Source organism: Stigmatopora argus, chromosome 13, assembly GCF_051989625.1.
Source record: "Stigmatopora argus isolate UIUO_Sarg chromosome 13, RoL_Sarg_1.0, whole genome shotgun sequence".
Lineage (NCBI taxonomy): Eukaryota > Metazoa > Chordata > Actinopteri > Syngnathiformes > Syngnathidae > Stigmatopora > Stigmatopora argus.
Genome location: NC_135399.1, coordinates 8,498,580 through 8,518,020, shown reverse-complemented (window position 1 = coordinate 8,518,020; position 19,441 = coordinate 8,498,580). Strand labels below are relative to the sequence as shown.

At 41.3% G+C, this 19,441-nt stretch overlaps 2 protein-coding genes and 1 long non-coding RNA gene across 4 annotated transcripts; 2 read left to right on the top strand and 1 right to left on the bottom strand.

Moving 5' to 3' along the window:
• Window positions 1–1,974: 1,974 nt before the first annotated feature.
• Window positions 1,975–8,877, bottom strand: htr2aa (5-hydroxytryptamine (serotonin) receptor 2A, genome duplicate a). Of its 2 annotated transcripts, XM_077617829.1 has the most exons (5): window positions 8,718–8,877; window positions 8,056–8,619; window positions 5,445–5,645; window positions 3,233–3,331; window positions 1,975–3,155 (listed from the first exon to the last, which is right to left on the bottom strand). In XM_077617829.1, exons 2-5 carry the CDS (start codon window positions 8,402–8,404, stop codon window positions 2,686–2,688), a joined length of 1,119 nt encoding a protein of 372 aa, XP_077473955.1. In that variant the 5' UTR covers window positions 8,405–8,619; window positions 8,718–8,877; the 3' UTR covers window positions 1,975–2,685. The 2 variants fall into 2 exon arrangements, with proteins under 2 accessions (XP_077473955.1, XP_077473954.1); XM_077617828.1 differs by having other exon boundaries at window positions 1,975–3,331.
• Window positions 7,778–9,196, top strand: LOC144087377 (uncharacterized). The gene is made up of 4 exons (XR_013304716.1): window positions 7,778–8,360; window positions 8,423–8,625; window positions 8,770–8,939; window positions 9,050–9,196. It is a non-coding gene; the product is annotated as an uncharacterized LOC144087377 (long non-coding RNA).
• A 5,665-nt stretch (window positions 9,197–14,861) lies between these two features.
• mpc2b (mitochondrial pyruvate carrier 2b) lies at window positions 14,862–19,421 on the top strand. Its single transcript, XM_077616656.1, has 5 exons — window positions 14,862–15,369; window positions 16,841–16,881; window positions 17,465–17,549; window positions 18,398–18,509; window positions 18,605–19,421. Exons 1-5 carry the CDS (start codon window positions 15,276–15,278, stop codon window positions 18,645–18,647), a joined length of 375 nt encoding a protein of 124 aa, XP_077472782.1. The 5' UTR covers window positions 14,862–15,275; the 3' UTR covers window positions 18,648–19,421.
• Window positions 19,422–19,441: the final 20 nt, after the last annotated feature.

Here is a 19,441-nt window from a genome sequence, read left to right as displayed (position 1 = left end):
TGTTGATGTTTAAAAGGACATGATCAATAGCTGTTCGGCCTTGCACTTGTAAAAGAGAGCCCCCCCCTCGTCGACCACTCGAAGAAAACGAGGCCTGTGAGTCATCGTTTGCAGCAAATTTCGTCTCCTTGACGACTGCGCCAAGAGATTTAGTTGCTTCCAGCAAGCCTTGTTTAAGATAATCTTGCTATTTTGGGGGTGCGCTACTTAGAAATCCTAGCCAGCCATTGGCGCGTGGGACGTCCAGTTTTTTGTTTGTTTGTTTGTTTGTTTGTTTGTTTTTGTTTTTTGCTCCTTCTAGACAGATGGTAAATAGTCTTGGGTTTTTCTATAGCCACCCCACCCTAAAATCCTCCTCTTCGGGAAGGAATAATTAATCATAGTTTATAGTTGTTGTCAATTTGGGGCTTTTTTTCATTTATTTTTCAAATGCAGGACACGTTTGTAATCAGATTTTTTAAAGTATATATGTCTATATGTAGGTATATGTGTATATATATGTATGTATGTATATATGTATGTACGTATATATATGTATGTATATATATATGTATGTATATCTATATGTGTATATATATATGCATGTATATATATATGTATGTGTATATATACATATATATACACACATATATATATATATACACATATGTATATATACATATATATTTATATATATATATATATATATATATATATATATATATATATATATATATATGTGTAATATATTTATTTCCTTACTACAACACTATTTGTTTCAAAACCTAATTCCAAGCTGTTTCTCCTCTATTTTTTTTTTTCATGCTTTTATTTTCCACACCAGATGATGACGACAATGAAGGTGACTGATGTGGTGCAGCGGGGAAGATTGGCTCGCAACACACTTGGGCGGAGCGGTGGGAATCACACACACACACACACACACACACACACACACACTCACACACAACCTCAACATGATGTACGTACTAGTCAAAGTTTGGGGGAAACAACACGTTCCTTTCCTCATTTTCGAGGCGTGCGTGCAGTCGGTTGTGCGACCTCATCTCCGCCACCCAGAATGCCTTGGGGTGTCCCACCTTCATCTTCGTTATCTTCCTTCTCCTCCCCCTCCTCCTGTGCTCTGACCTTTGCTGTCTTTTCACACAGCTTTCTACTTCCTAACTCTTGTGTAAAGTGGATTAATGCATTGGCTACCATTGTCGGTGACAGACGTCCAATCCATTTGGTGCTGAGTCGCTCCCAGGTCAAATGGATTGGACGTCTATTGCCGAAAATGGCTTCTAATGTTAAATGTGGGGTGGGGTGGGGGTTAAATAAATTTTGATAATGTATGTTTGTAAAAAAAAGTCTTTATTTACATCACAGGGTAGAAAATATTACTTTCACATACTTCCCCATCATTTTGACATAACTTCAACTTATTTTTCATTTTTCACAGAGGATACATTTTCAACATATTAGCAACAATTCACATTCATGCAATAATTCACATTTTCCGCTATAAAACTCGGGATGTTCAGTTTCACCTGATCACTGAATCTTTCTTTTAATATTAATTTATCCCATTTGTTCTTAATTTTGCAAGTTTATAAAAAAAACCCAGGTAGAACGATATTGAGTATTAATTTACTGCAATCGCAGTTTGGGTATGAATCAATCAGTCATTTCTGCTAATTGTTAGCATAGCAACGGTTATCTTTTTAGCATGACTTCTTTAAAAGAATATCCAGTAAAACCTCAAAGAAGCCAAATGTGATAAAGTGAAAAAGCTCATTCCAAATTCTTGTTTAAATTGTGCTTAGTATTACTAGTTTGTGACATTGACAAGCTAATGTTAAAACTTTTTTGCATTAGTTTTGTTATTACCTAATTTTTGAGTGTGGAATTCAAAAGTCTCTTGATTTTTTTTCTATCGTGTTTTTCAAGTTTTTTTTAAATATAAATATGAAAAATAACGTACAATACTGTGGCATTTCACCCCCCCAAAAACTATTTTTCCCGCATTTTATACGTTTTTTGATCATTTCGAATTGTGTACACCGTATAACTTTTGTACAGGATTTTTTTTCAAGTACACTTTTTGTCAAACTGATCACGTTTTACACATTTCGATCACTGGTAGCAGACGAAAACGCCATCGTCGTCTGCTAATAGTCATGCTTTAAGCATGATATTCGCACACGTAATCCCCTTTCACACATCCGCCTTTTCACTATATAAATATAGCGCGTCAGCAAGCAATGTACCCAGACAGTCAAGCTGTCAGCGTCATACAGCGACATCTACAGAATCTTGAATTTAGTGCATACTGGTTGGGCACCCCGTCTATTTTGGAGAAAATGTTAAGACTGCGTTGGATTTGTATGTTTTTTTTTAAATGATTTAATTAGGGGAATTGCAATCATTAATAAGGGGCGCAATTAGCCGAGTTTGACAGCTATGTGTTAATGTAGCACAGGGGTCATGGTGTCGCGCGACATTACGCGGCTGATCTGAACGTAGCGTCAGGTGTGCATAGCAGCAGTTGGGGCCCGCCATCTCAACCCTCACACGCGGCTTTCGTCCTCGTGCCCCGTCTTTCTGTCCCGGGGTTCCGTTTCCCGTCCCACGAATGAGAAATCGTGCCGTGAGGCTCCATTCCCCAAACCCTGTACGGAGGGGTACGCCATGGGGGGGATGGTGTTAACTAGGATGAGCTGCAGCTGTTTCTTGGCGGGCGGCGCGTAGCGGCAGCGAAGGTAGCGTAGAAAGGCGGCGCGGTACGTCTCGTTGAAGAGCGTGTAGATCAGCGGGTTGACGGCTGACGACAGGTACCCCACCCACACGAAGACGTTGAGCAGCCCCCCCGCGAGGGCGGCGTCGCAGGCCGGCGCGTCGCAAGCCGCCACCAGCACGTTGGTGATGAAGAAGGGGCACCACATGACCACGAAGAGGAAGAAGACCACGCCCAGCACCTTCGACGCCTTCTGCTCGTTGCTGACCGACTGCGCGGTCCGCCGCCCGAAGGAGGGTCCCGATGGGGCGCCGCCGGCTTCGCGCCGCACCAGCTTCTCGGAGGACAGCGAGGCCTGCGGGAAGAAGCCCGGCGCGAAGGCGGGCCCGGGGCCCCACTTGGGCCGTGGCACCAGTTGATCCAGGCAGAGGGTGGCCTCCTTGTGGAGGGCACGGATGGTCAGGAAGTAAGTGACCAGCATAATGGTGAGCGGCACGAAGAATGCCACCAAGCTACCGGCTAGCACGAAACTGGCGTCCGTCAGCAGGCAGCTGCCGTCCTTGAACACCTTGGATTGGTCGCGCAGACCCATTACTGGGATAGGTGTGGAGATGCCTACACACAGGAAATGCCGGACAGTCTGATCAGATTGCTGATTGCTATTCTCGTTTCAGGGTCGGCCCGTCGCCATGTGATCGTTTATTTCGTTGGTGTCTGCAGCCAAAGTGGACGCCGTGATTGGGACACTCGTGCCAATGTTCGCAGGTAAGATTAGGAATTTAATGTTGTTGTAAAAAGTTATATGGCATTTTGATGGATTGGTGAGGACAAATCATTTCTGGTTATTTCAAGCCAGTATATTATGACAGAAAGGGTTCAGGATTCCATGTTTCTGCATGCTTTGAGAACTATCTTGTCTGAGTTTTGCGTGAAAATAAGTGTCAAATGTGGGAGAAATTTTAGACTTCGATGACTATCGGAATGGCAGAACAGTGTAAATGTGAACAAAAAATGACAATTCCGTATGTATTGGTATTTTGAAATCAATGTTTTGACTGTTTAACTGTTTTTCTACATACCTCATCAAAAGTCATCAGGTAGGATTAGAAATTTTGTGTTGCCGTATGAAATTATATTTGGCTTTCCTGGATTCTGCGTAAAAGGCCAAGACAGGGTAATCGCTCAGATTGTTTTGCGCACTGTCAAATGTCACCCTTGTTTTACACTAACTTCGAGCAGGATTTTTTTTCCTGATGAAACAATATCCCACTTCCCAATAAAATTTGGAGTGTGAACTATAACATCTTAAACGATAACACAGTAGTACTGTGTGACGGTCTCCGTGACAACGACCCAGACAGTAGCCTCCTGCTGCTTCTTCTGTCGTGTTTTTTTGCAGCAAAACCATTTGTTGCTGATGATGACGCGATCTCCTAATGTTGATTAAAAAAAGGAGCCAAACAAATTCAATATTTGCCACGGTCACAACCGGTGGGAAATGAAAAGCATCTGTGTGGCAACAGACGCGCATTTAGCACATGGCAACTGAGCTGATGCTGGCGAGCCGCACCATCTGTGTGTGTGTGCGTGCGCGGTGGAAGACAGACTGCTCGGTGGTCTCGAGAGGGTGGCGTTACGCTGGCTTGTCTTGTAGACGGCGGCGGACCGTGGAGCATGGCTTGCATGTGCAGTATTAATTAAAAAAATCATTTGTCCTGTAGCCTATAACTAAATTAAATTAAAGAAGGTCTGTTGCTCTACGAACATTAAAATAAATAAAAGTACAAGATTTTCAGTTGAGAAAACACGAACAGTGTAGCTTGTGGTGAATATATTGAATGCTAACATGCTAATGGCATGTGCATGTATCCATCTGTGTCTGTAAGGGCTTGATGGCGCAGATGCTAACATGCTAAGAGCATGTGTCAGCATATGTAGGCGTTGATGCTTGACGACTCAGATGCTTGAATGATAGCATGCTAACATTGCACGAAAGTGTCAGTGTCTGCATGTTTAGCGCTTTCGCAGATGCTTGAATGCTAACATGCTAACAGGCCTTTCGGTCTGTGTTCTGTTAACCACTCTTGCTAACTTGCATGAAAACTAATACCGTATTTATTCGAGTATAACGCGCATCTGTGTATAACGCGCACCCATAATCTGTGACCAAAAATTGTTCTATTTTTTTTCTCCAGTTTTTTCCAGTTCACACCAAGGAATGCACCGGTACTGGTAAGTGGCAAATGCTCAACACATGTCGCCATGACAAAACATTTATTCACAAGATATGGTACGGAAACCTGGTAAAACAAACTACTACCAGTATGAACACGATTCTCAAATGGAATTTACAATTCTAAATCCTTAAATTCATCATCATAATATTTAAAATCTGATTCATCAACATCAGATTCACCAAACAATTGATTCCATTCTTCATTAGCGTGGATAGTTTTTTCATTTTTACCATATAAATTATATTTGGAGAGGGCTGGCTTTTGTAAAAGAAGGTAGATTATCGCCATCGAGCGGACAAAAACAGGTTTTATGTCTCCCATTATAACTGCGGAAGGGACTTTTTCACCGGGATTTGGTCATAAAAGCGAAGACTTCGTGTATAACGCAAATTTTGCTTTCGTTTTTTGGTACAAAATTCTGCGCGTTGTACTCGAATAAATACGTTATGTTAAAAGCATGCATGTGTCTGTGTGTGCGTGTTAACACTCGCCGGCCGAGATGGTCCACACAGCAGCGATCTTGATGCGGGCCTTTGCGCGTGAGTTGAAGCGGCTGTGGTGGATTGGGTTCCGAATTGCGATGTAGCGGTCCAGCGAGATGGCACACAGGTGCATGATGGACGCCGTGGAGAACAGCACGTCCAGATAGATCCATACGGGACACAGCTCCGACGGTAGAGGCCAGTCGTAATCTGGTGGAGAGTTTGCGTTAGCATGGAGTGACACTACTTCTATTTAAAAAAAATTGTCCACTAAACAATTTATGGTTTTTAACCTGATACGGGTCATGCCTTTCTAAATTTTTTAGAAGATTCTCGATTAACATGTCAGCTGGGGTGTAAAAATGGCTCCAATGTTCATGACGGCGTTGATTTGGCTCGAGAATGATTTTCTCGACAAGGCCCAAAATAGCGGTTGAAGCATGACGAGCAGCAGTGCGGGTGTTTATGAACGATTAATGACACGTAGTACATCGGAAGACACCTCTGCCTCGTTAGGGTGGAAACAAAACAGCATGGTTTTCGTTAGCCTAACCATCAAGCCCGACGTTGTCAACGACATGCTGGCAGCGTGTAATTTTGACAAATTGTGTTTTCTGCCTGAGCGAGCAAACGTCTTCTTGTCGAGCGTAAGGATCCTGAAATGGCTGCAGACACCCTAACAATGCTCATCAAATTGTGTAGATATGAATAGACGCGCAAAAAATGTCTCAACTAGCAATGCCCGAACACACAAATTTTCCATTTGGGATTTAAATAACGCCAAAAATATCACCACCGCTTTTGTTGGATTGGACCCGGGCTTCCAATCTACAGTCAATGAGTCAACTGTGGCCCCCTGCCCAGTTTTTTATTGGCTCATAGCAAATTATGAAAATATTGAATGAGGCCCGCACAAGAAGCTTGAGTTCAGCTAGTAGAATATATATATACTTACTAGATATAATATACTATATTTTTCCCTCATCAAAATATAGGACATTTAGAGGAAAAAACAGGCTATCAATGCTATAAAAAAGTGGCTATCAATGAGTTCACTATATAACTCTCCCTTTTTCATTGTCTTGTGTACTCTGTTCAGAATAAAAAAGCCTAACATTGGGCTCATCTGGCAAGCACATGCAAATAAGACATCTGGAAAGGCACACACACACACACACACACACACACAAAATCATATGTCTCGTTTGATGAGCTCTGTTTGATAACAGCCGGTTTGTCCTCAGCAAGCGCCTAACGAAGATGAGTGGCTAATTGCGCCGCTCGCGTGAGCTAATTTGTATTTGTTTTTAGGTTCCCTAAAGACTTGTTTGTCATCTCCTTCATGAGTTTAATCATCGGCTCAGATCTTTCTCCTAATTAATATACTTATCTTGGATCTCAAACACAAAACAAGTTTCAAAGCACAGCAAAACAACCTCTAGCAAATGTTAGCATTTGCCAAATTACAATCAAAAGGGAATCCCATGCCAAAGCCAATTTGTGTTTATTTGAGCAAACTATCTTTTTAAAAGCCGTTAGGATGTCTTTAGTTTCTCAGTAAGAAGACTCATCAATAGCGGCCTCATGCGTGGACGTGTAATAAGAACAAAGATGTTGAGGTCTTGGTGGAGAAATTACACTCAGGGAAAGCCTGAAGCTACATCACCCCCCCCGCCTGCCTACTGTATCCATGAAGATGAATTTTATTAAGCCTGTGTTATTAAAACATCTTTTTTTAAAGCGCCTTCCAGACTAGACGTCATCAAGTGGAGAAAAAAACAGGTCAGGAAAAAATTGGTTCTTGTCAGTGTGTCCCTGAATGTCATTATTATATTTATCTTTTTATATAAAAATGTGACAGTTAAATATGTCATGTAATAAATTAATTCCTGTATTTTGTTTTCTGTATTTTAGGTGTGTTAGCACATCCACAGCACAGTTTTGAGACTAAATTCAATCCCCAACGCTGGTTTCCACCCGCATCTCAAAAACATGCATGGTAGGCTTGTCGAACACTTTAAATTGTCGCTAGATGTGAGTCTGAATGGTTATTTCTCTCCTTGTGCCCTGCGATTAGCTGGCAACCTTTAACCCCGCCCCTCGTTGACTGGGATTGGGCCAAGCACCCCGGCGACCCTTGTAAGGATATGCGGAACGGAAAATGAATGAATGGACGAATACGTGTATATATAGTAGTAGGCTATATTGATTTTATTTTTCCTTAAAATTCATTTGTATTTTTTCCCGACAAAAAAAGACTTGTGACTAATGACACTGATGGCGATTGACCTCTAATCATGCTTTGGTGACATTGAATGGATCGGACGTCTATTGGTGTCAATGAGTGTTTTCAGTATAATTTTCCAAAAGGACAGTTCATTTTTAATGGATATCTAGTTCGTCCATTATTGGTAGCCATTGGATTAAGGAAAGATCGTTCATCTAAATAATAAGGCACTAGTCAAACTCCATTATTTTTGAACAACCCACATTTTCAATCCTGAACAACATAACTTTAAGTTTTAACCACTCGCCCACCACGTCTGAATGACATTTTGTTGACAAATGGACAAAGCTCACCAAATGTCTGTAGACCCCCCCAACCCTCCATTCTGCTTACCATAGAGGATCGTCACCATGGAGACCGGCATGACCAATATACCCAAAAGCATGTCTGCCACGGCCAGAGACATCAGGAAATAGTTAGTAGCATTCTGGAGCTTCTTCTCCAGCGACACGGCCAGAATGACCAGGATGTTGCCCGTCACGGTAACCCCGACGACCGCCAGGATCAGCAAGGCCGCCCAGTTCTTGCCGGACCCCGCCGCGTCCTGGCAAAACCAAAGTCCGCCCTCCTGGTTGCTTTCGTTGCCGACGTAAGAACATCCGGCGCGACTGCCGTTGACCGGACCGCCGACAGCCAAGGTTTGAGAGATGAGGTCCGACACATTGCCGCCGCGCAGGTTCATACTAACGGGGACCCTCAGGGTCTTGCCAACGGGTGGAACGCGGTGCTGTTGGACTCTCGGCGAGCCCGCGAGTGCCGGCGTCCCATTTTGGAGGAGAAAAACCAATCAAGCTTCCAAGGACACTGTCGAACAGCTGATGTGGAAGAGCAGCATCGCTGGTTATTTCCTGTCTTCACCCGAGCCGTTTGAGGACACCCTGGCAAAAAATCCCTTCCCTGAAGGTAGAAAAAAATTCAATTAAGAGTTCGAATGTAGAGTTTCCGATAAACTTTATCAGAATGATCGGAAAGAATGCATTGCAATTTCTTCCTACCGCATGTCAGCCCTTGTCATCTTGATCTTTGTCTTTGACAAACACATGTCAGGTAAATACTCCTTCAGAAGCTTCTCCGTGGACCCCTGCAGGATTTGGAGGAAGGGATTTTTTCACGCCGTCTCCTTCCCACCGTGTCTCGCTCTAAACTGGGAGCGCCCCCTCCTCTTGTTCTCCCCTCCGTCCCTTGATCCCTCGCTCTCTTTTACTCAGCGTCACCGAGTGAGCACCGTCTCCGACCGCATATATGAATGTTTATCTCAGGGGGGTAAAATCATCAGCCTCGGAACTGAGGACAACACCGTGAAGTCAGGATTTTTGTCTGTTTGTAGATTTTGATGCCTTCCCTGGGAGTGTGATGATGAAGATGTTTGGTCCCCAGGAGCGTTGCCACTACCCTTAAAAAAGTATGAAATTTATGGTATACTAGTAACGACAGTAGAAGGAATAGTATTGTTAGTAAAACATAATTGGGGCAATTGATTGCGCCTGGTGTCAGGTCCATTTTGACTGGGAGGGCTATCAGCGATTGTTCGATCAAAAAAAGAAAAAAAACATAATTCCTGGATAAAGGCTCAAGGACCATCAATTTTATTACAGTTTTGTTTAAAATTATGTCAAAGCTAAAAATTCTCTTCCATCCATTGATTTGATTTTTTTGTTTTGAACTGCATTCATTGTGACCTTAACATTTTTGCATTCATTTATTCATTTTCCATACCGCTAGAATTTATCCCAGCCAACAATGGGCAGGAGGCGGGGCATACCCTGAATAAGATGCCAGACAATCACAGGGAACAAAGCGACTAACAACCATGCACGATCTTACTCCATCCAAGGGACAAAGTGTTCAAACATCTAAGCACGCATGTTTCGGGGATGTGGGAGAAAACCAGAGTACCCGGAGAAAACCCACGCAAGTGCAGGGGAGAACATGCAAAGTCCACACAGGAAGGTCCGAACTTGGGATTGAACCCTGGATCTCGGAACTGTGAAACCGAGGCGCTAACCACTTTTCGTCGGGGCTGACCTAAAGATTTTTTTGCCCAATTAAACACAAAAATTTCTATTTCACAAATCTGACATTAAGGCCTTTGAGACTGAAATTCTTAAAAACCGAACAACACAAAAATTTAGACAGATTCAAACGGTACTCGGACGTTTCATCGAAAGACGTTTGGTCCACGGACGTTTGGTCCCCGGACGTTTGGTCGACCGGACGTTTGGTCGACCGGACGTTTGGTAGAACGGACGTTTGGTAGAATGTACGTTTGGTCGCCGGGTTGTTACTGTTGAAACCAGCTCTCAAAATTATAATCATGAGAGAGAGAGTGAGTTTAATATCTAAACATCTAATATCAAAATATCAACAGTAAACTCTCTGTCATAATTTGACAGCGAGCGAACCCGACGACCAAACGTCCATTCTACCAAACGTCTGTTCTACCAAACGTCCGTTCTACCAAACGTCCGGTCGACCAAACGTCCGGTCGACCAAACGTCCGGTCGACCAAACGTCCAGGGACCAAACGTCTTTCGACCAAACGTCCGGGGACCAAACGTCCGGTCACGATTCAAACTGTTATGGACAGGCGGAAGATAATAATGTAAATTCCAAAAATCTTGACCAAAATAATGAAGGCAGTCATTGTGAGACGATGAGTCACCGCCATTTGCCTGGCACTTGAGAGCCGCCTTCAAACGCCACCGTTGGGAAACCAGCAGTTTCATTTGAAGCTTAAGGACAAACTGCACGTTTGGTTACACACCATAATCCCTGTTTTGGCTGGGTTAGCAGCCAGGGACCATAAAACAGGATGTAATCTGCCAATAGATGCCTAACGACGATAACCGCTAACGAGTCAGCCGGTGGTAAACAACACTGATAGTAAGCGGGTGAAACGAACCGGTGCTTGTTTTAGGCGAGACCAATCAGAATACTTTGAAGGAAAGCAAAAAATCATTCCAAATGGGCTATGTTGGGAAAAGTAAAAGAATGACCTCTTCATTTCTTGAATCCAGCAATGAGGTCAATAAAAGTAGAAAGATTCAGTACATACTGTACATACAAAGCTATGACAGATGGCGAGATTATGTAAGTGCGAGCGCTTCCATAATACACGTAACCCGTACGATATGGCAGGAGGTCCTTGAAGCAGAAATCCTCGTAGTGAAGTCATCCATCCTGATGTCCTGCTTTTTTCCCCCTTCTAACTCTGGTTTTGGTTTTATCTCAACTCATTGGCTAATATTGATGGTAATAGACGTCCGATCCAAATGTTATTTTAGACTCCAGAGCTTAGTTCTCGCTTTGGTTTTTCATTCCGTTCTATACATGTTCTAGACTCGTTGTTACTCGAACACTCCACCAAGAACTGATCTAAGTTTAACGATTATTCAATATTGAATTAACATTGCGGTTCAACCGTGAATTTACGTAATATCACTGTTCTGTTTAACTACGAACTGACACTAGGTGTGTTTAATTAACGTGTTTCAACCATGAACGGACAAAATATCAACACTTATTCAATATTAATTCAACAGTGTGTTTCAAACATTCAACCGTTTATTCAAGGTGTTTTATCCACCATGACACGACAGTAATTAACGTTACGTTTCATAAAATATAAAAATATTCTCATTTTTGCTGCTGGTTCTTGACTAGCATTTGACTTGGTTCTTAATTTTGTTCTTGGCTTCTTTTTCGCTCAATTTTTGGAAGGCTTCCAACATGAGTTTTTGAATGACTGTTGCCATGGTTCTTTTATACTATAATTGCGTGTGTTTAACGTTCCTCGAATTGCTCTATGATTCTTGACTCTGTCTTTATTCCCTTTGCCCTTAACTTTGTTGCTTGATGGATTTTTGATTTGGTTTTTGCTCAGTTGTCGACTTGATGTATGTTTTGGAGTGTCAGTGTCGGGTCCATAATGCGGTCGTGCAGAGGTTACATAAGCTTGATTGTGTGTATTTATCGCAGCCCTTCCTTTCTCGCTCTCCCCAAATACCAGCTGTCAATCAAACACCTCAGGTGACTCATCTGTGTGCCTGTGTGTGCTTGAACGTGTGTGCCTGTGATGCATGTACATTTGTTACCATGGCGACAATGACACCGGCATCAAACCTACTCACCTGTAACACTCAAATGAGACAAAAATTGTGATGTGGCTTTGGTTTGTTCTTTCTTTTACTTGGTTCTTAATATTGTTCAAGATTTGATTTGGTGGAATCCCCCTTCTATTTAAAGAAAGTTTACTTCGTTAAGCGATAAAAGCTTAACAGTTTAGTATTTCAGCTTTATATGGAAACTGTACATTATTGTTTGCATCAATACTGGCTGCGAGATTGTTACATTTTCCTGATGTATCACAAACAGAGATTTTTGAGTGATTTCTTCTCACAAAGTGACGTTGAGCTAGACTTGTCGTTGTGTGTAAACCGCCGATTTAACGGCTTGACTTGTCAGCGTTTAGGCCAACACAGGAGTCTTTCAAATGCCAATCAATATTTCTTAACCGGGTTTCCTACGAGGATCTCAGCAGGCTTTTATATGGTTCATACCTGGGTTTAACAACTATTGATTCCACGACTCATATCCCTCCATGATGTGTTTGACATTTGACTTTGAATGTTGCTTTTTAGCTTCGCCATGATACTTTTAATAACCTGTCAGGGCGAATTAAATTCATCCTACATGGCGACACGCCGCGCGGCCACGGCCGCCACGTTAAAGCACCGTCACGGGCCGCCGCGTGGCGTCTCCTGTCGCAAATGTCACACGATACGACCATGGCGGTTTGCGCCTTGCTTTTTATGGACTCGAGCAGGGCTGCATTAATTGGGTTATGAAAGCAACTACTTGTTGCCCATGGATGCGAAAAAGGTATGAAATGAATCAATGTGTCTGCAAGAAGGGTGTTACGTTTATTGGGGTTGGTACTGTGTGATTTGTATGCGTTTTGGCCTGATGTGTCCCTCTTGACTTCCCTTGCCTTATGTGACCCAGGTGTTTGTAATCAATCCCTGTCTGTGTATTTAAACCCGTGTTTTGGCATGTCTTTTGTGGGAGTATTGTCACCTGTTTTACTGTGTCCGTAAGTAATGTTTTGCCTATTCGTTGGTGTGCGTCTCCCCTGTTTAGTATTTATTTTCTTAACTTTGTCCCAGTTTTGATTATTTGTATAGTTATTTTTCATTAAAATCGTAATTTGTGCACCAGCACTTCCCCATCATTTTTCTGCTTCCCACTCCTGGGTTCAATTTCCCTCGCAAATTCATGACAAACTGAGTGTGTTTGTGCATTAGGGGTTTAAAGATGGTGTTGTTGTCGACTGGAAAGTGAGGAAAATGATTTCAAGTTAGTCAAAGATATTTTTTCATATGTAAGCACTGGCAAACCAAAACGAAGCAATTCCTTACGCTTTCACTGATTTCCAGCCTGAGACCTGGATTTAGGATTCAGGTTATAATCCCATATCGAGACCAATAGTCTTCTCTTTCAATTTGATAAAAATGGAATTTCTACATTGGCTGGAAAATTTATTCCACATCCATCATCTATAAGTTTTGGTCCACGTGGGATCATTCTTCAGCAGCAAGTACTTTATAAGATGAGCGGCTGGTTGAACAGGAAGACAATTTCTGACGGGCGCCAAATCGGGATTAGAAACGTGCTTCCTACAAACAAACATCTGAGGAAGTTTGGGGTTTCAGACTAAGGTTAGGTTAAATGGAGGCTTCCATCCAAATGTTAGAATTTTAGGGTTCAGTTTCAAATGCAGCTTTAAGGGGGGAAGTGATGGTCAGGATTTTTAAATAATCCTCAGTTAGGTCATTGCAAGATACGAAAGGTTTTTAACTGGGTCAGGAAACTAACTAGATTAAAGATTCAATATTTAGGGAACTAGTGTTTTTGAACAAAATCAGGGTTAACATTTTAAAGTGTTTTCACATTTTGGCTTGGGGTTTTAATCCTGGTTATGGTTTCTAAAGAGGTTTGAAGTCCCAAAGAACTCAAAGGCAGACAATGAATCAAGGTGTTATTTTTTTTTTTTTTTAAAGAATGCTGGTTTAGATTATATATCGTCCACTCACATTATAAACTGCAAAGAGGATGAAGTCATCATCTGTTTTATTTATTTTTTCTTAACTTGACCTGATGGGACCTTTTGGACTTTTCTTCTTAATGCTCATCATAATATTGATAGAGAACCCCAACGTCTGCAGTCAGAACAGTAAAGTCCAACTTAATGAAATACTTCTTATTTTATGCCCCACCAGTGTGCGCGTGCTTGTGTGTCTGCATGAAGGAAGCTTAACATGAATCCACAGAGGATTCTGAAAGTCACTCATTAAGTAGTTGAGTGGAATTAGGGAGTCTTTCCTCTTCTTTTTTTTTAAATTCACACTTTTATTAGTTATTGTCCAATGCCTATTGCGTGTGTGCTACAGACGATTTCATTCTAGTCCTGCCTAAAATAAGTAATGAATTAATTCAGTCATGGATCTTTTAGAGATTCTGAATACATATTGATATTGGCACATTTATGTTTATATTCACTTTTCCATTCTACCAGTCTTGACTCAACAGTCATGTACTTTGTGTGCATGGCGACCCCAAGTGGGTAATGATGATACTACAAATAATTTATTATAACATCTATCGGCATGGTAACTATATTTACGAATAACGCAATTATAATACTATGCTAGATATTGAACTCTATAGCCAATTAAAAAGTAAAATTATTCATTTTTTTCTGATTCCCCTGTGCCCCCGAAGTGTTACGTGTCACTCATAACTTTGTCATGTATCCAATTTATTGAAAACTTGAATAGTTAAAGCCGAAAAAGTGCCTGGAGTTGGCGGCCATCTTACAACAGAAGTCTTACACTTATGTTACTCTTAATTTACTTGAATTCCTGATACATTTACAAAGCCGTTCGTATGTCGCAATTTGTGTGAACATATTCATGCTGTTTATTTATTTTATTCATTTTAGAGCGCAGAAAAAAATGACTGTTGTTCGAAGATTGCTGAAAAAACAGTTGTCTTTAAAGTCTACACTATTGTAGTCAATGCCTCTGTCGCAAAAAAGTGACGACATAATCCGTATTCTTTCACGGCGCCGACATTGGCATTCAGCCGTATTCATAAACCTATGATGTCGCTATCCTACCGGGATAGGTCAATAAATGAAACAAATTGGACTATTTTCAACCAATCAGCTGCGGCTTGTAAATGGTGAGACCAATCGTAACAGGGTTTGCTCTTTAAGCTCCGCCTTATTGTCCAAGGTTGCTCTTCAAGCGGAAAGTCACCTCTTCGTTTGGCTCAGGGGGAAGCTAATGTCTGCTAGCTTAATGTCGCTTGCTAGCATACGCTCAATTACGCGAAAACACTGATCTAACCTTCCTCCGAAGACTCAAGTTTGCGGTAGATATTTAAAATAGTCTAAATTTTAATACCAGCTCCACCATTATCGCCACTGTCTTGTTAGCCTCAGCGACTAGCGATTGTCTTCTGATTTCCTCCCCAAACTTCAAACTACCATCATGGCTGCATTGAGAGTTTCCTACCACAGGATTCTTGACCGAATCGAACATATGCTGCCAGCCAAGCTGAGACCACTGTACAACCACCCGGCAGGTAAGAAATAGTTCATCCACCCTCATAAAATAATAAAAGGCACCATAACTTTCAAAACAGTAGCTCGCATCACTGCAATAAAGTCGCACCGAGATGGTTGTGATTTGCGTGTGCGTTTGATCTGCGTCATCTGCTGCTACATCCAGTACACAAATATCCTCCACGAGACTGAGATTTGAGTTGTGTCAGATCCAAAACACACAAAAGGGGATTGGAGACGAGTGTTGTTTCCATTCCATTGTTTATTTTAAGATAACCCCCGTTTAGGGTGAGCTTTTATGTTTGGTATCAACAACAGTACCACAGTGATCAATCATAAGGTTAAGTTTCGGTGGAGAGTCCAATAACCTGAACCCACGTTCATGCCTGAGTGGGTTTCTAGTCTATTATGTTCTTTTTCTGTCCAAGGGTATTTAGAGTTGTGCAAGGGCAACTTTGTGAACAGGAACAGATACGAAAGGGCAGCCAGTAACCTCTCTGATGATTTGTAGAATTTTTTGTGGTACTGTATTTTCTCGTATTTGTCACCTAAAAAAATGACTGAATCAAGGGTACGGCTTATATGCGCACAAATTAGACGTGACATGCAGGAAACTGCGAGGTAACAAAGACGAAACACCATAACGCAAGACAATGCGGCCGATACGATCATTTATTTCAAAATAGAGAAGAGATAAACAGATAAAACGCAAAAAAAAATTTAAAGGGCAATATTCTTTCGGAATGTGCAATCCGCCAGACAATCCTTTTGATTCATACTGAATCTCAGAAATACCACGTGTGATGATTTTTCTTAAGATTTTCCCTTCAAAGTAACATATTTGTAGTTCATATTAAAACATGAATATGGAGGTGAAAATTGTGAATCGGGACGTCTTACATGAGGGAAATTCAACGATTTTAATGCCATGTAAGGGTGCGGCTTATACGCGGAGGTGGCTAACATGCGAGAATTCGGTAAGTGAAAGTGACAGTGGTGGGTGACAGTGTCGCAAAATCAAGCCGTTGGCCTTTCATGGTCCTTTTCTACAGCTTTTTAGTCAGGGACTGATATTTCAGAAGCAAAATGTCGTACAGGCATCACAGCTTTGAAGATTTTAATCCCATGTTGGCGTATGACTGACACCACACGACATGGAAAATACATTTGTTGTTCAAAATGCACACCATTTTTGGACTAGGCTGTTCTTAAAGTTCTAGTTGGAGCACTAATATACTTAAAGGGTGAAGCTTTGAAGCTTTTTAATGGGGTTTTTGAGAACCGAACCAGCAGGTTTTCATGTTTTCGCATCTGTGCTGCAGGGCAATTCTTAGACATGTTGTATGTCGACTCAAATTTTTATGACTTGGACTCTTGACTTTCTGTGTTTGGATTTAACTGGAATACAGAGATGAGTTTCCTCTGTCAAAAAACAACTGTGGACATATTTTTAAAGTCTTTTAAGATTTCTTTCTTCTGTTGTCATTCCAGGTCCCAAAACAGTGTTCTTCTGGGCTCCAATGTTCAAATGGGTAAGCACATTTTTAAGAGTTAATCGTGTGAAACACCTAAACTTTATTTTTTTTAAACTAGTTATCATGTTTTTTGAAGCGCCAGTTTATTTTGTATTCTACCTACATGGACAAAATAATACAGTAATCCCTCGATTATCGCGTTTTCACTTTTCGCAAAATCACTACTTTGCATTTTTTTCTTCCCTGCTATTATTATTATTTTTTTTCTAAGTTCATAAAAATGTGAAAATCCACACACTCATAAGCGCAAGCCACTTTTGCTATTAGGATTCAGCACTGAAAAACACTTTTTTATATACTAACTACTTCGCGATTTTTCGATTATCGCGTCCATGTCTGGTCTACATTAACCGCGATAGTCGAGGGATTACTGTACAGTGGATGAAATGCTTTGTTTGTACAGCAATTCTAAATGTTTTTTTTCCCCTCTTGATTCAATTCGAGTGAAGTCCAAGCCACTTTCCTAGGTGGATCTAAATGCGACATAAGCCCCATTTTTCGGAATTTGCCTTTTGATCTGAACTGTCCAATTTGTATCGCTTAGCAACAAGTGCCTTTGCCTGAAATGTGACTGTTTCAGGGCCTGGTTGCAGCAGGTTTGGCGGACATGACGCGACCAGCGGAAAAACTGAGTACCTCCCAGTCTGCAGTGCTGACGGCAACCGGTAAAATAACACTCGAGTACCGAATGGCAAAGCGTTTTTCAAACTTGGGTAAAGTACATTGAGAATTCCTCCATATGTGCCAATGGCGTTTTCTCTTTTTCGACCTCGTACCCACAACGCCGCAAGCTTACTTTCTGTTCTCGTAAGTTTTTGGAAGACAAACATACGAGACATACTGAGACTCAGGGTCGTTTCTCACAACAGCGTGGCTGTATTGTAAGAAAGCGACAACTTCTGGTAATTACCTGCAGTTTATAAATCTGTTTCCAGCAGTGGGTGTTCATTTGAATATCAGTGGGTGTTTCATTTTAGAAGGAACATCCAAATATGGAGTTCTCTCCTGTCGCTGGCTAGTTTTGTTAATTAACTTGTTTTATCACCCAGGCCTTGGAGCACTTGTGTGAATACAGTAATCCCTCGATTATCGCAACTTCACTTATCGCATATTCACTACTTTGCAATTTTTTTTCTGCTATTAATTGTTTTTTAAAAATCTTTATTTTTTGAAGTTCATAAAAATGTGAAATCCGCTGAAACTCACAAGCGGAAGCCACTCCCCTGTTTTCTGCTTGCTACTAGGTCTCGGCACTGAATATAAATGTATTTATTTTATTTTTTTAATAGGGGTGACCCTATTTTTCGATTATCACGGCCATGCCTGGTCTACATTAACCGCGATATTCGAGGGATTACTGTACATGCGTGACTTAAGTGATAATACATACATACATGATCAGTGTGAGTAAAGTCAAAAGGGTTATAGGCCAGTGGGAATATACATTTTGAGTAGGTAACAGTTGTCTAAGGTATCCGAACAGGTGTGCGTAACCTTGGTTCTTGTCAACCAGGCCTGGTCTGGTCCAGATATTCACTGGTCATTATCCCGAGGAACTGGAACTTGTTTGCAGTCAACTTCTTCCTGGGTTGCGCTGGAGGCTCGCAGCTCTACAGGATTTGGAGGTGATTCAAAGAAACCAAAATGAGCTGTTTTTCCCCACAATTCCTTTGTGTCGTGGTTGTGATCGGACAATCGGGAATGTTTTGTCTCTGAACAGATACAATCAGGATCAAAAGGCTCAGGCGGCAATCGAGTCCTGACCGAAAGCACTGAATTTAGCTGGTGACATCACGCCTGGATACCGACTGACCTGCCCCTAACGTCCCTTTCGACAATTGTATGTCGTCATTTCCACCTAACATCCATGCTAGCAACACGATCCGACTGTATTTGTCCCATTTCTCTGCTAGAAATGTGCACTTTACTAAAGGTTTCCTTGAAATTTTGGTCATTTGATGAAGAGAAGTGCAAGTAACACGCGAGAATGATGGTCAACAACGCACAAGGTATTTAATTGTACATTTAGTTGATCTAATGCAAGTTGCATTACCTCATGTAACCATTTCCAAAAAAACATGTTTGGTTTTTAATGTCCAAAGTCACTGAAATGCGTTGTATGTTATTCTTTTAGTAACTCACCGCTATTTATAATATGGTTGTTAAATTAATTCAATTAAATGGCTTTAATCTTGGGAGAAATTAAGTTAATCGTTTTAACTCTGCCTTTTCATCTGGTGCTAATGGCATCATTTTTCTTTTGACCCTGTGTAGCTTGTAATGCTACACAAGTGATAGCTAACACTGGTACTTGAATTGCCATACAATGTGTATTCCTTTTTATTTATAGCAAATGCAGCTACTTATAAATTACCTTTGTCACCCTTTCAATTGTTCATTTTAAACCCTCTCACTGTAATGGCAATAATTGATTTCACATTACTGTCACTTAATCTACTGATGGAGAAAATTGCACTTTGAGGCAATGTGGAAATGTAATGACTGTTGTGTATGGCTAATAAACTCAATGCAAGTCATTAATGGGGTCACATTCAAA